Source organism: Tamandua tetradactyla, chromosome 1 (assembly GCF_023851605.1).
Source record: "Tamandua tetradactyla isolate mTamTet1 chromosome 1, mTamTet1.pri, whole genome shotgun sequence".
Lineage (NCBI taxonomy): Eukaryota > Metazoa > Chordata > Mammalia > Pilosa > Myrmecophagidae > Tamandua > Tamandua tetradactyla.
Genome location: NC_135327.1, coordinates 171,649,225 through 171,662,838, shown reverse-complemented (window position 1 = coordinate 171,662,838; position 13,614 = coordinate 171,649,225). Strand labels below are relative to the sequence as shown.

Here is a 13,614-nt window from a genome sequence, read left to right as displayed (position 1 = left end):
ATTGAGTTGATGATTTATACTGGATGATGTCCACTGCCATAGGCAAACTTGCCTAAAGGTGGCAGCCTCAGGGAAAATATCAGTTCCCAAATATCTTCTGTCTCACTGAAGGTCTATCAGCAGTATGAACTAAAGATTGGAATTGCTGATGAGGCTATGATTTAAATGCAATAGCGTTCTGGCACTAAGCATCATGGTTTTATAAGCATCAATTATGAAGTTCTTGTTTTGTTGCTTTATAACTGAAAGACCAAAGCAGAATTAAACTTTAGTTTTAAATTATTTAGTAACTTTAGTTTTTGACTTGACTTCACTTCCTGATTTCCACAAACAAATCTGATAGAAATCTCTGGGCTAAGACTAGACAATTTTTTTGACATCTGAAGTAATTGAACTTGAAACCCAGATATTATTTCCTGTTCCCAATTCTAGCAATAATGGGTTTAGATACTCATTTAATGTGGATTTAAATAACACTAACTTAACTGCAAGTGAACAATACAGTTTTATGAAGCTATCTAGTACCATCTCATTAAATTGGCATTAAGAGAATGCTCTCTGGAAAAGTTTTTTTTACAAAATATTAAGCCCAATTATCCTAAACTAGTAAACAAATTCTTGAAATTATTAATACCATTTTGTAATTTGGGCATGGCATGCTTATGTAAACAGGCATTCTCTGGAGGCATTAATCTTACTGAAACTAAATTACAGATGCAGATTAAATAAAGAACCTGAACTGGAGGCTATATTTTTCTACTTTTTTCCAACATTATTATTATTTCAGCAAAGCAACATCAGTCATCAGAGTAAATTAATGCCATAAATGTGCATTGTTATGAGTTTATAGTTAATTTATGAATTATTCTGATTTAAATTTGTATAAACACTATACATATAAGTAGTTCATAAATAATTTATGCACTTCAAGTAACATTTTTATCTTTAAAAGTGTCAGCATTGAAGAGCAGGGCATTTTTTTCCCTTTAAGACAGGATGAACAATATAAAAAGATGGAATGAACAATATTCAATATTAAGAAATGCTATTCTACCAAATTCTCCTTCTTGCTTAAGTTAGATTAAATTGAGTTTGTTATCAAATTATCTGGTCAATAAAATTGTACACTACCTCTAGAGATGTTGTAAGAAATAGATGCAAATCCTAAAGTGCAAAACATGTATGAATTATGCCTAAGTCCTCCTGGAGAATCACTTTTGTGGCTCAGATTGTGGCTTCTCTCTCTAAGCCAGCTTGGCAGATGAATTAACTGCCCCCCCCCCACACACACACACACTGGACATGACTCCCAGGGGTGTAAATCTCCCTGGCAATGTGGGTCAGAACTCCTGGGATAAGCCAGGACCAAAAAGGAGGAAGAGAGAAATGAAACAAAATAAATTTTAAGTGGCTGAGATATTTCAAACAGAGTGGAGAGGTTATTCTGGAGATTATTTTTACACATTATCTAAATATCCCTTTGTAATTTATGGTGTATTGAAGTGGCTGGAGGGAAGTACTTGAAACTGTTGAGCTGTATTCTAGAACCCTTGATTCTTGAAGATGATTGTATAAAGATATAACGTTTACAGTGTGACTGTGTGATTGTGAAAACCTGCTGCTCCTTTTTATGGACAGATGAGAAAAAAAAAGATAAATAATAAATAATAGGGGAGACAAGGAGTGAAATAAATTGGGTCGATTGAAATACTAGTAGTCAACTTCTTGGCAACGTGGGACAGAAATCCTAGAATGAGCTGGAACTCAGCACCAAGAGATTGAGAAAACCTTCTTGACTGAAAAGGAGAAGAGAGAAATGAGACAAAATAAAGTGTCAATGGCTGAAAGATTCCAAACAGAGTCAAGAGGTTATCCTGGAGGTTATTCTTATGCATTAAATACATATTACCTTTTTAGTTAAGGCAAATCAGGGAGGCTGGAGGGAACTGCCTGAACATGTGGAGCTGTACAGTAGCCGTGTTTCTTGAAGTTGATTGTATAATTGTATAATGATACAGCTTTTGCAATGTGACTGTATGATTGTGAAAACCTTGTGTCTGATGCTTCTTTTATCTACCTTATGGACAGATGACTAAAACATATGGATTAAGAATAAATAAATAATAGGGGAACAAATGTCAAAATAAATTTAGTAGATTGAAATGCTAGTGATCAATGAATGGGAGGGGTAAGGGGTATGTATGGTATGTATGAATTTTTTTTGTTTTCTTTTTATTTCTTTTTCTGAATTGATGCAAATGTTCTAGCTAATAATCATGATGATGAATATACAACTATGTATGAAAAAAGGAATGTAGATATTGTATGTTGATTGGTTTTATTAATAAAAATTTTAAAATAAGAAATATGAGTAGTCAATGAGAGGGAGGGATAAGGGGTATGGGATGTATGAGCTTTTTCTTTATTCTTTTTCTCTTTTTCTAGAGTGATACAAAGTCTAAAAATGATCATGGTGGTGTCCAGGTCAAGATGGCGGCTTAACAACATGCACATTTTAGTTCATCCTCCAGAACAACTACTAAATAACCAGAAATAGTACAGAACAGCTCCCGGAGCCACGATAGTGACCAGACACACAGCGTACCCCAGTCTGGACCAGCTGGACTGGCTGCGAGCCCCTACAGAACCATGAGTTCCCAAAGCTGCACTGGCCAGTGCCCCTCCCCCACAGGCCACGTCCCAGAGGGGAAAGGAAGGGCCTTACCAGCAGCAGGGACTTGGCACAATCAAACGCCAATTGTGGAACTAATTAACAAATTCTGACTACTAAAAATAGGCCCCCAGCTTAGGTGAACCTGATCAAAGCAGAGGTTGCTCATTTTTGCCCCTGTACCAAGGGGGCAGGACTGACGGAAAAAGGGGGAAAAAAAAAAAAGAAGGAAACAGAGGTTTTTGTGGCTGTATATCTACAAAGGCTTGACTGCCTCTGGATACAGTGGCAGGACTTTTCAGGCTGCAACTGCCCCAGGCATAGGCAGAAGTAAGCTCTTTTGGGGGCTTATCTGGAGCTTGTGCCTTCCCCAGGGGAGGGGTGAAGCCTTACCCAGGTGTAATCCCTCCATCAAGGAATTCAGACACCAGGGCTTGGTAATTTGAAGCCATTAAAACCAGCCTACAACCTCTCCTCTGTCTCCACCATGCCCCCAGCAGGGAGAGTCTGCCAAAGTTAAAGGTGCCGCATCATCTTATGCTGGTGGGACCTGCAGTCAGACAAGCGCCACATACTGGGCAGGATAAGAAAAACAGGGTCCAGAGACTTCACAGGAAAGTCTTTCAACCTGCTGGGTCTCACCCTCAGGGGAAACCGACGCAGGTGACTCTTTCCTCCTGATAGGAGGCCAGTTTGGTCTGGGAAAATCTGGCTGGGGTCTATAATATCTAAGTAGACCCTCCTAAGTGTGTGGGGGGGAAAGGCACCACACAAGTAGGGCAAGAAACAAGAAAACAAGAACTTAAAAATTCTCCTCTGTTAAACAAAACTTAAGCTAAATGTCCAGATAAAGCTGAACGGAATGTTAAAGAACAGATAGACAACAAATTCATCTAGCAAGAAAACCCTAGATAAAAGAAGTGCAAGCAATCTCCAGAATAAACTAATTAAGGTAATTAAATGCCTAGATGCCAGCAAAAAATAACAAATCACACTAGGAAAATTGAAGATGTGGCCCAGTCAAAGGAACAAACCAACAATTCAAATGACATACAGGAGCTGAAACAATTAATTCGGAATGTACGATCAGACATGGAAAACCTCATCAAAAACCAAATCAATGAATTGAGGGAGGATATAAAGAAGACAAGGAAAGAACAAAAAGAAGAAACTGAAAGTCTGAAAAAACAAATCACAGAACTTATGGGAATGAAAGGTACAGTAGAAGAGATGAAAAAAACAATGGAAACCTACAATGGTAGATTTCGAGAGACAGAACATACGATTTCTAAACTGGAGGACAGAACATCTGAAATCTGACAAGAAACAGAAACTATAGGGAAAAAAATGGAAAAATATGAGCAGGGACTCAGGGAATTGAAAGACAATATGAAGCACACGAATATACGTGTTGTGGGTGTCCCAGAAGGAGAAGAGAAGGGAAAAGGAGGAGAAAAACTAATGGAGGAAATTATCACTGAAAATTTCCCAACTCTTATGAAAGACTTAAAATTAAAGATCCAAAAGTGCAGCGTACCCTAAAGAGAATAGATCCAAATAGACATACTCCAAGACATTTAATAATCAGAATGTCAGAGGTCAAAGAGAAAGAGAGGATCTTGAAAGCAGCAAGAGAAAAGCAATCCATCACATACAAGGGAAGCCCAATAAGACTATGCACAGATCTCTCAGCAGAAACCATGGAGGTGAGAAGACAGTGGGATAATATATTTAAATTATTAAAAGAAAAAAACTGCCAACCAAGAATTCTATATCCAGCAAAACTGTCCTTCAAAAATGAGGGAGAAATTAAAACATTTTCAGACAAAAAATCACTGAGAGAATTTGTGACCAAGAGACCAGCTCTGCAAGAAATACTAAAGGGAACACTAGAGACAGATACGAAGACAGAAGAGAGAGGTGTGGAGAAGAGTGTAGAAAGGAAGACTATGAGTAAAGGTAAAATGAAGGAAAATTAGATATGACATATAAAATCCAGAAGGCAAAATAGTAGAAGAAAGTACTACCCATGCAGTAATAACACTGAATGTTAATGGATTAAACTCTCCAATCAAAAGACATAGTCTGGCAGAATGGATTAAAAAACAGGACCCTCTCTCTCCAGCCAACACAGCAAGCAAACTCACCACCCTCCCCCTGTCTACGTGGGACATGACTCCCAGCGGTGTGGATCTTCCTGGCAGCGTGGGACAGAAATCCCAGAATGAGCTGAGATTCAGCATCAAGGGATTGAGAAAAACTCTAGAATGAGCTAAGACCCACCATCAAGGGATTGAGAAAACCTTCTGGACCAAAAGGGGGAATAGTGAAATGAAACAAAGTGTCAATGGCTGAGAGACTCCAAACACAGTCGAGAGGTTATCCTGGAGGTTATTCTTATGCATTAAGTAGATATCACCTTGTTATCCAAGATGTAATGGAGAGGCTGAAGGGAACTGCCTGAAAATGTAGAGCTGTGTTCCAGTAGCCATGTTTCTTGATGATGATTGTATAATGATATAGCTTTCACAGTGTGACTGTGTGATTGTGAAAACCTTGTGTCTGATGCTCCTTTTATCTACCTTGTCAACAGATGAGAGGAACATATGGAATAAAAATAAATAATCGGGGGAACAAATGTTAAAACAGATTTAGTTTGAAATGCTAGTGATCAATGAAAGGGATCAGTAAGGGGTATGGCCTGTAAAATTTTTTTTTCTGTTTGTTATATTTTTCTGCTGTCTTTTTATTTCTTTTTCTGAATTAATGCTAATGTTCTGGGAAATGATCATGATGATGAATATGCAAATATGTGATGATATTGTGAATTGCTGAATGTATGTGTTGGGTATGTTTGTTTCTTGTGATTTTTTTTAATTAATGAAAATTTTTTTTAAAAATCACCGAAAAATAAAAAATAATAAAAAAAAGATCATGGTGATGAATACCCAACGATGTGATGATATTGTGAGCCATTGTACACTGTATTAGCTAGGGTTCTCTAGAGAAACAGAATCAGTAGGAGATATTTGTAAATATATAACTTATAAAAATGTCTCATGTAACTGTGAGGATGTAAGAGTCCAACATCTGTAGGGCAGACCGCCAGCTTGAAGCTCCAGTGAAGGTCCTCAACAAACTCTCAGGAGAGGCTGGCTGACTGAAGCAGGAAGAATGATTATCTCTTCAGTATCCTCCTTAAAGCCTTCTGGTGATTAGATTAAGTGTACTCATTGCAAAAGGCACATGTGGATGCAGCCAACATGATCAAGATTTAAGTCCACAAAATGTCCTCACAACAACAGACAATCCTGTGCTTGCCAACCAGAAAACTGGGCACTGCCACCTGGCCAAGTTGACACATGAACCATCATCTACACCATGTATGGATTGTGTGTGTGTGAAGATTTGTCAAAAAATATATTTTTTAAAAGTAGAAGGTATAACAACTACCATAGTTTCAAATAGAGATGAATATAATATTTTCTAAGATATTTGTAGGAACTGTAATGGGATATAAAAATTTCTAGATTTCTATTGGTGACTGTCCTAGTTTGCTAGCTTCTGGAATGCAACACATGAGAAATATATTGACTTTCAATAAAAGGGGATTTATTTAGTTGGCGTATAGTTCTTCAAAGGAAATGCAGCTAACTTTCAACTGAGGTTCTTTCTTACGTGGGAAGGCACAGGGCGATCTCTGCTGGCCTTCTCTCCAGGCCTCTGGGTTCCAACAATTTTCCCTGGGTGATTCCTTTCTGCATCTCCAAAGGCCTGGGCTGAACTGCAAGTGCTGAGATGAGGTATCCTGAGCTGCTTTGGCTGTGCTACGTTGAGCTCTCATTTAAGCACCAGCCAATTAAATCAAACATCATTCATTGCAGCAGGCGTGCCTCCTAGCCAACTGCAGATGTAATCAGCAGCAGATGAGGTTCGTATGCCATTGGCTCATGTTCACAGCAATAGAACTAGGCACCTTCACCTCACCACGTTGACACCTGAATCTAACTACCACAGTAACTGTCACCAGTACAATTAATAACACTGTAACTTGTTGCCTACATTTATAATTGAAGGAAATGCTTAATTTCAGTTAGAGAATTGTGGGGAAAAATGGTACTTTTTTTTCCCAGCCAAGTTCACTGACATCCCCCCCCCCAACTTAAATGAAATCAATACTAAAGCTGAGAGAAAAGATGAAAAAAACTAATTACCATTGTGTTGGAGAATGGAAATATGGATTTTTAAATTATTATTTCTATTTTCAGAATGTTCCAGATGTGGAAAAATATATTACTTTTAGAATGAAAATAAGTTGTAATAAAGAAGTGATGATGGTGCCATTGATTTTAAGAATTGGCATATTTTTTAAATGATAATTTCCTTTGAATTTGGTCTGGTATAATTTTATCAGCATAAAGGCAAGGGACTAGGCTAGTAAAAGGAGTCAAGTTCCTGGTTTTATGCTTCCTTGAAACTGTTGTTTAACCTGAGGAAAAACTCCACTTCGTGTTTAAATATGTTTTAGTACAAAAGGAACAAAATCAAAGTCTTACAGACCTAAGGCATTGTGAATGCATTCAAAATACAAATGCCATATAACAATGAAATTAAAAACAATAGTCAGCATAATATTAACATGTGAATACTTCCCAAATCAATCTCTGATAATACAATCCCTATAATGGCACAAATTCTAACAAGCTTTTGTGCAGAAATGGAAAAGCCAATTCTCAAATTCATATGGATTTACAAGGGGCCCTGAACAGCCAAAACAACATGAAAAACAAGAACAAAGATGAAAGACTCATGCGTCCAAATTTCAAATTTACTACAAAAGCTAAAGTAATCAAAGCAGTGTGCTACTTGAGTGAGGGTAGGCAGACAGACCAATGGAAAAGAATTGAAAGTCAAAAAATAAATCCAGGGGCGGGCCGCGGTGGCTCAGCGGGCAAAGTGCTTGCCTGCTATGCCGGAGGACCTCGGTTCGATTCCCGGCCCCAGCCCATGTAACAAAAACGGAGAAACAGAATACAATAAAACAAGAAAATGTTTAAAAATGTTTCCCTTTCTTCCTTCCTTCCTTCCTTCTATCCTTCCTTCCTTCTCTCTGTCTTTCCTTTAAAAAAAAAAAATAAATAAATAAATAAATAAATCCACACATCTGTGGCTAATATATAAGGGTGCAAATTCTATTCAAGGGTGCAAAGTCTATTCAAGGGGAAAAGAATAGTTTCTTCAACAAATGGTGCTGGGGAAACTGAAAGTCCACATGCAAAAGAATTAAGTTTGACTTCTACCTTGTACTATATACAAATATTAACTCAAAATTGTACATCAGACTCTTAGACAAAAACAAGGGGTAAATCTTCATGACTTTGAACTTGACAATGGATTCTATGGGTCTCATACCAAAACTATAAGCAAGAAAAGAAAAAATAGATAAATTGAACATCAAAATGATAAACTTTTTTGCATTAAAGGACATTATCAAGAAAGTGAAGACAGTCTACAGAATGGAAGAACTAGTTGTGTCATGTTTCTGATAAGGAATTAATATCTATAATATCTAAAGGGCTCCTACAACTCAACAACAAGCAACCCAATTAAAAAATGAGTAAAGGACTGAAATAGATACTTCTCCAAAGAAGATTTATAAATGGTCAATAAGTAGATGAAAAGATGTGCAACATCTTTAGTCATTAAGGAAATGCAAATCAAAACCCCAAGATAGGGTGGTGCAATGGTGGCTCGGTGGCAGAATTCTCGCCTGCCATGCTGGAGATCTGGGTTCGATTCCCGGAACCTGCCCTTGCCTGACAAAAAGAAAAAAAACAAGATACCACTTCTCACCCATTAGGATGGCTATTTTTTCTTTAAGTAGAAAATAACAAGTGTTGGGAAAGATACAGAGAAATTGGAACCCTTGTACGTTGCTGGTGGGAATGTAAAATGTTACTGAAATTGTAGAAAACAGGTTGATGGTTCCTCAAAAATTAAGCATAGAATTATATTTGATCCTGCAACTCCATTCCTGGATATATACCCAAAAGATTTGAAAGCAAGGAATCACACAGATAATTTTACACCAGTTTTCAAAGTGATGTTATTCACAGTTGCCAAAAGGTGGAAGCAACCCCAATGGCCATCAACTGATGAATGGATAAACAAAATGTGGTATTTATATACAATGGAATGTTATTCCCGTATAAAAAGGAATGAAGTTCTAATACATGCTACAATGTGGATAAACCTTGAAAATAATATGCTAAGTGAAAGAAGTCAGACACAAATACTGTGTGATTCCACTTTTTTATGTAACACTTGTTTATGTAACACCTGAGACTCAGAGTTAGAGCACTGAAGCTATGGAGGTCAGCATTACCCTATTCAGCAACTGTTCAAAAAAGCTGAAAAAAGTGATCAGACTTTGTCTAGAGATATTAATTAAACTGATCTGGATAGGACTAGAGTAAATCCAAATACTGGGTAAAAGATGCTATGGCCTATATGTTTGGATTTCAACCTCTGTGCAAGACCAAAGGGAGAGATACTTATTTGGTGCAAAATTTTTTATTTTGAGTAGCATATTATCTAATTTAACTTCTATAGTCAGTTTTCTTGAACCTCACAATTTCATGGAATCTTAAATAGGGCGTGAGATCTTTTTGATTTGTACAGGTTAGTGTGATTTGGGCAGAGAAAAAAAGTATTTGCAAAGTCCTTTTGGGGTACTGGGGTCAAAGGAGGAAATATTAAACTTCCACATCTGGGGAATTCCTGATATTCACGCAAGCAATGGGGACAACCAATTCAATAGGCTGAGCCTTCAATCTTGGGGCTCACGCCTATAAAGCTTATTCCTGCAAAGAATAGGCTAAGCCTACCAATAATTATGCCTAAGAGTCACTCCTGGAGAGCTTCTTTTGTTGCTCAGATGTGGTCTCACTCTCTAAGCCAAGTCTGCAGCTGAACTCACCGCCCTCCCCCGCTATGTGGGACATGATTCCCAGGAGTGTAAATCCCTCTGGCAATGTGGGACCTCACTCTCGGATTTGAGCTGGGTCCTGGCATCATGGGATTGGGGAAGCCTAAAACAAGGCAGAGAGAAATGAGACAAAATAAAGTTTCAGTGACTATTCAGAGTCAAGAGGTTACCCTGGAGGTTATTCTTATGCATTAGCAAGATATCCTTTTTTAGTTTATGTTGTTTTGGTGTGTCTGGAGGGAAGTACCTGAAACTGTTGAACTGTGTTTCAATACCCTTGATTCTTGAAGAGGATTGTGTAACAATATAGCTATTACATTGTGACTGTGTGATTGTGAAAACCTTGTGTCTGATACCTTGTATCACAGTATGGACAGATTAGTAAAAAAAGGGTAGAAAATAAATAAATAACAGGGGGGCTAAGGGGTAAAATAAATTGGTTAGATTGAAATACTAGTGGTCAATAAGAGGGAGGGATAAAGGGTATGGGATGTATGAGTTTTTTCTTTTTTCTTTTCATTTATTTTTCTAGAATGATGCACATATTCTAGAAATATGTGATGAATACACAGCAATGTGATGATATTATGAGCCATCAATTGTATACCATGTATAGACTCTATATGTGTGAAAATCTGTTAATACAAATATTAAAAAATAATTTACTAATTAATTAAATTGAACCTGAACCAAGACAAGCCAAATGACTATATTCAGGACAAATGACCCAGTTTCTTCAACAAATAAATGTATGGGGGGCAGGAAGGTAATGGAATTAAATTAAAAGGGCCTGACAAGACTTATCAATCACAGGCAAAAAAAAAATAGAGCTCATGGTTTGTGGCCAAACATAACTTTAAGGTACAGGACTTGGAAGGGATACAAAAAGAAAACAAATGATGATTTGTTTCTATACAATTCCCCTTTGCACACTACTTAGTTATAGTAGTTATTTTTTTCAGTTGATTAAGACACAAGTTGTTAGAAGCTTCTGTGTAGACCCTTTCTCTGCAATCTCATCCATCTTAGCTTCAGCACTACTTTCCTCGGGATAGTCTGCAAGACTGTATTAGGTCCTCCTAATGCACCCTTGATAGGTCTCCTTTGGAGCACTTGTCATAACCACAACTTTAAAACCAGAAAAACATATTTGATCTCTAACTCCACTAAGAACTACATTTCCCTTGTTCACCGCTACCATTGACAGCGTCTGACATACACACTCAATAAATATTTGTTGAACGAAGGAGGTAGTTAGTGCCCAATAGTGTCAAATGCTACAAACTTTTAAATCCCCGGTTAGCACGGTTTCTAAGGATTCACCTCTCCGGGTCTTGTGCCCAAAAGGCGCTAGAGGGCGCCCGCAGAGGCGGATTTCAGCCGCCCAGAACGGAAGTATCTGAGCTTTCAAACCCGTCGGGAAGCAACTGGGCAACGGACCAAGATGGCGGCGCTCAGCGAGGGGCCTGCGTTTGCTGCCGCGGTTGAAAAGAATTGGGGTGCGGTTGTTCGCTCCCCTGAAGGGACCCCCCAGAAAGTACGACAGCTCATAGATGAGGGGATTGCCCCGGAAGAGGGAGGCACGGACGCGTGAGTTCGCGAGTACCCCCTGGGTCCAGCGCTGGCACCTTGGAGAGGGCTTGAGGAACGCAGGCCTGGGGGAAAAATGGTGGTGGGGAGGGTGTCCCCTTGGCGGCGCCTGGGGCAGTGAGGATGGTTTCTTCCCGAAATCTGAGAGAAACTGGGGTTACTATGCTTGGTTGGCTCCGATCTTCACCTTGAGATATCCTGGACTCTGCAGCAAGGCGGAATTTCGCCATAGGCAATTTTTTTGGAAGGGGAAAAAAAAGAACGCTAATTGAATGTGCGCATCTAGACTTCTTAGTTGGGTCCTCAATCTTTTCTGTGCTGTGGACACTTTTGGCAACCTGGTAAAATGGACCCCCTCTCAGAATAATGATTTTAAAAATGCGTATAGTAAAACATAAAGGATTATAAAGAGAACCAGTTACTTTGGAATGCTTTTATCAAGGTTGATTTTTTTAAATGATACAGTATCGTGCTTCTTTGCTAAAAAGTTAAATAACGTCTAGCAATATATATATCTACCGTAATTTCGAAGCATATCGATGAGCATAAACGATATTTCATAACAAATTGTAATGTGAGAAATGTTCAATAACCATAATATCCAAGAACCATGACGTGGTAAGAAAATACCTGTGACTTCTATTATTGACAAATTCACAGATAGTGCTAATAACTACTGTGAGTTTGTTTGTTTTAAATCTTTATTCATAAAACTGAAAAATACAAGTTTTTAGTTGGAGGTTAGTGAATAAAATGTCGGTTTTTTCCTATCAAAGTTTATGGTGCCTCTGGAATTTTTCCAAGAACCACTCCTCCGAGGCTCTCTTGCATCTGAAAAAGATTGATAGCATACATTTGTTTCTTTCCAGTTATGATAGTTGATGTAATCCTATTTTTATTAAAATGTCTCTTGTCCTTCAGCATTTCCTCCCCATGAGGTGCTGTTGAAATGCTTTATGTTGAAAATGAAAAGAATTTATTTTCTTCTCCCTGAATTTTGTTTCCTGAAATGTCCTAAATCTTTACTTTGATTTGAATGTTTTTATTGTTTATTTAAGGGAAGGTTGGAGATTTATCAGGGGCCTATCTAGATAGAAGTATAATTTTTTTTTCAAATTATGTAATACGTAGCTGAAACTTTGAGTCTTATTTTGTATTTACTACAGTTAGGCAAAACAGTGTTGGAGAACAATAAGTGAGCTTAGAGACCGACTTGCCAATGTAGTGGTGAACTGTAGAGCTAGAAATTGCCTGAGACGTAGGTGTGGTCGCTTTGTAAAGAGCTTTGAATGCCAGTCTGAAGAATTTGATTTTAATTAAGCAAATAGTGTGAAACCAATGGAAATGTTGAGCAGAGGAATGACATGACTGAAATGATTTTTAAGGAAAAATTAAAATCCAGTGTTGGAGTGATTGATGATATAAAGTGGAGAGAAGCTAGATACAAAACATCCAGCTTGAGTGGTATCATAAAAGAATAATCAATGGTTCTGCCACTTTATTTTAGAAAGGACACATCTGCCACATTCCAGTCAGTTAATGGATCACCCCAAGCAGTACAACCTCCATTGGAATCTACAAGCAAGGAAGCCTTCTTTAGCCGAGTGGAAACATTTACTATATCCTTTTTTAGTTCACGTGAGTTGAGCTTTCTACCTGTTCCTGAAATTGTCACTCCTCGGGGGTATTGCCTCATTTATTCTGATGTTTTAAATGTAAGAAAACTTAGTAAGATATTTTGTAGGAAAATTACCATCATAGGATGTTATCCCTCAAAAAGACGTTTGAGAGTATCTAACCCTTTCTTTGTTTTTCTTTTTTAAAATGTATATATGTGTTGTCAGAGAAGTTGTATGTTTACAGAAAAATCATGCCTAAAATACAGAGTTCCCATATATTCCCCTCCCCCATTATTAACACCTTGCATTAGTGTATGGCATCTTTGTTACAACTGATGAAGGAATATTATTATAATTGTACTATTAACTACAGTCCATAGTTTACATTAGGGTTCACTGTTTATGTTGTATAGTCCTATTTTTTTTATTGTATAATATATCATATATACAAAGCAAAGAAAGAAAAAAGCAAGTTTTCAAAGCACTCTTCAACAAATAGTGACAGGACAGATCCCAGAGTTTGTCATTGGCTACCATGCCATCATCTCAGATTTTTCCTTCTAGCTACTCCAGAATATAGGAGGCTAGAAGGAAACAATATTTTTTTATCATCACAATCGACCTTTTTTTTTCTTTTTTGTGAAAAATAACATATATACAAAAAAGCAATAAATTTCAAAGCACAGCACCACAATTAGTTGTAAAACATATTTCAGAGTTTGACATGGGTTATAATTCCACAATTT

General features: G+C 37.6%; 1 protein-coding gene across 4 annotated transcripts in view; it reads left to right on the top strand.

Moving 5' to 3' along the window:
- The window catches only part of ZC3HC1 (zinc finger C3HC-type containing 1), a 61,754-nt gene that overhangs the window by 836 nt on the left and 47,304 nt on the right, over positions 1-13,614 (top strand). For 2 of the 4 annotated variants that reach the window (XM_077130779.1, XM_077130695.1), the window contains exons 1-2: positions 11,080-11,249; positions 12,757-12,868. In XM_077130779.1, coding sequence (XP_076986894.1) covers positions 11,104-11,249; positions 12,757-12,868 — 258 coding nt within the window. In that variant the 5' untranslated portion in view covers positions 11,080-11,103. Of the gene's footprint in view, positions 1-11,079; positions 11,250-12,756; positions 12,888-13,614 lie in introns of those variants that run through there. The other 2 variants (XM_077130856.1, XM_077130926.1) reach the window with 2 other exon arrangements.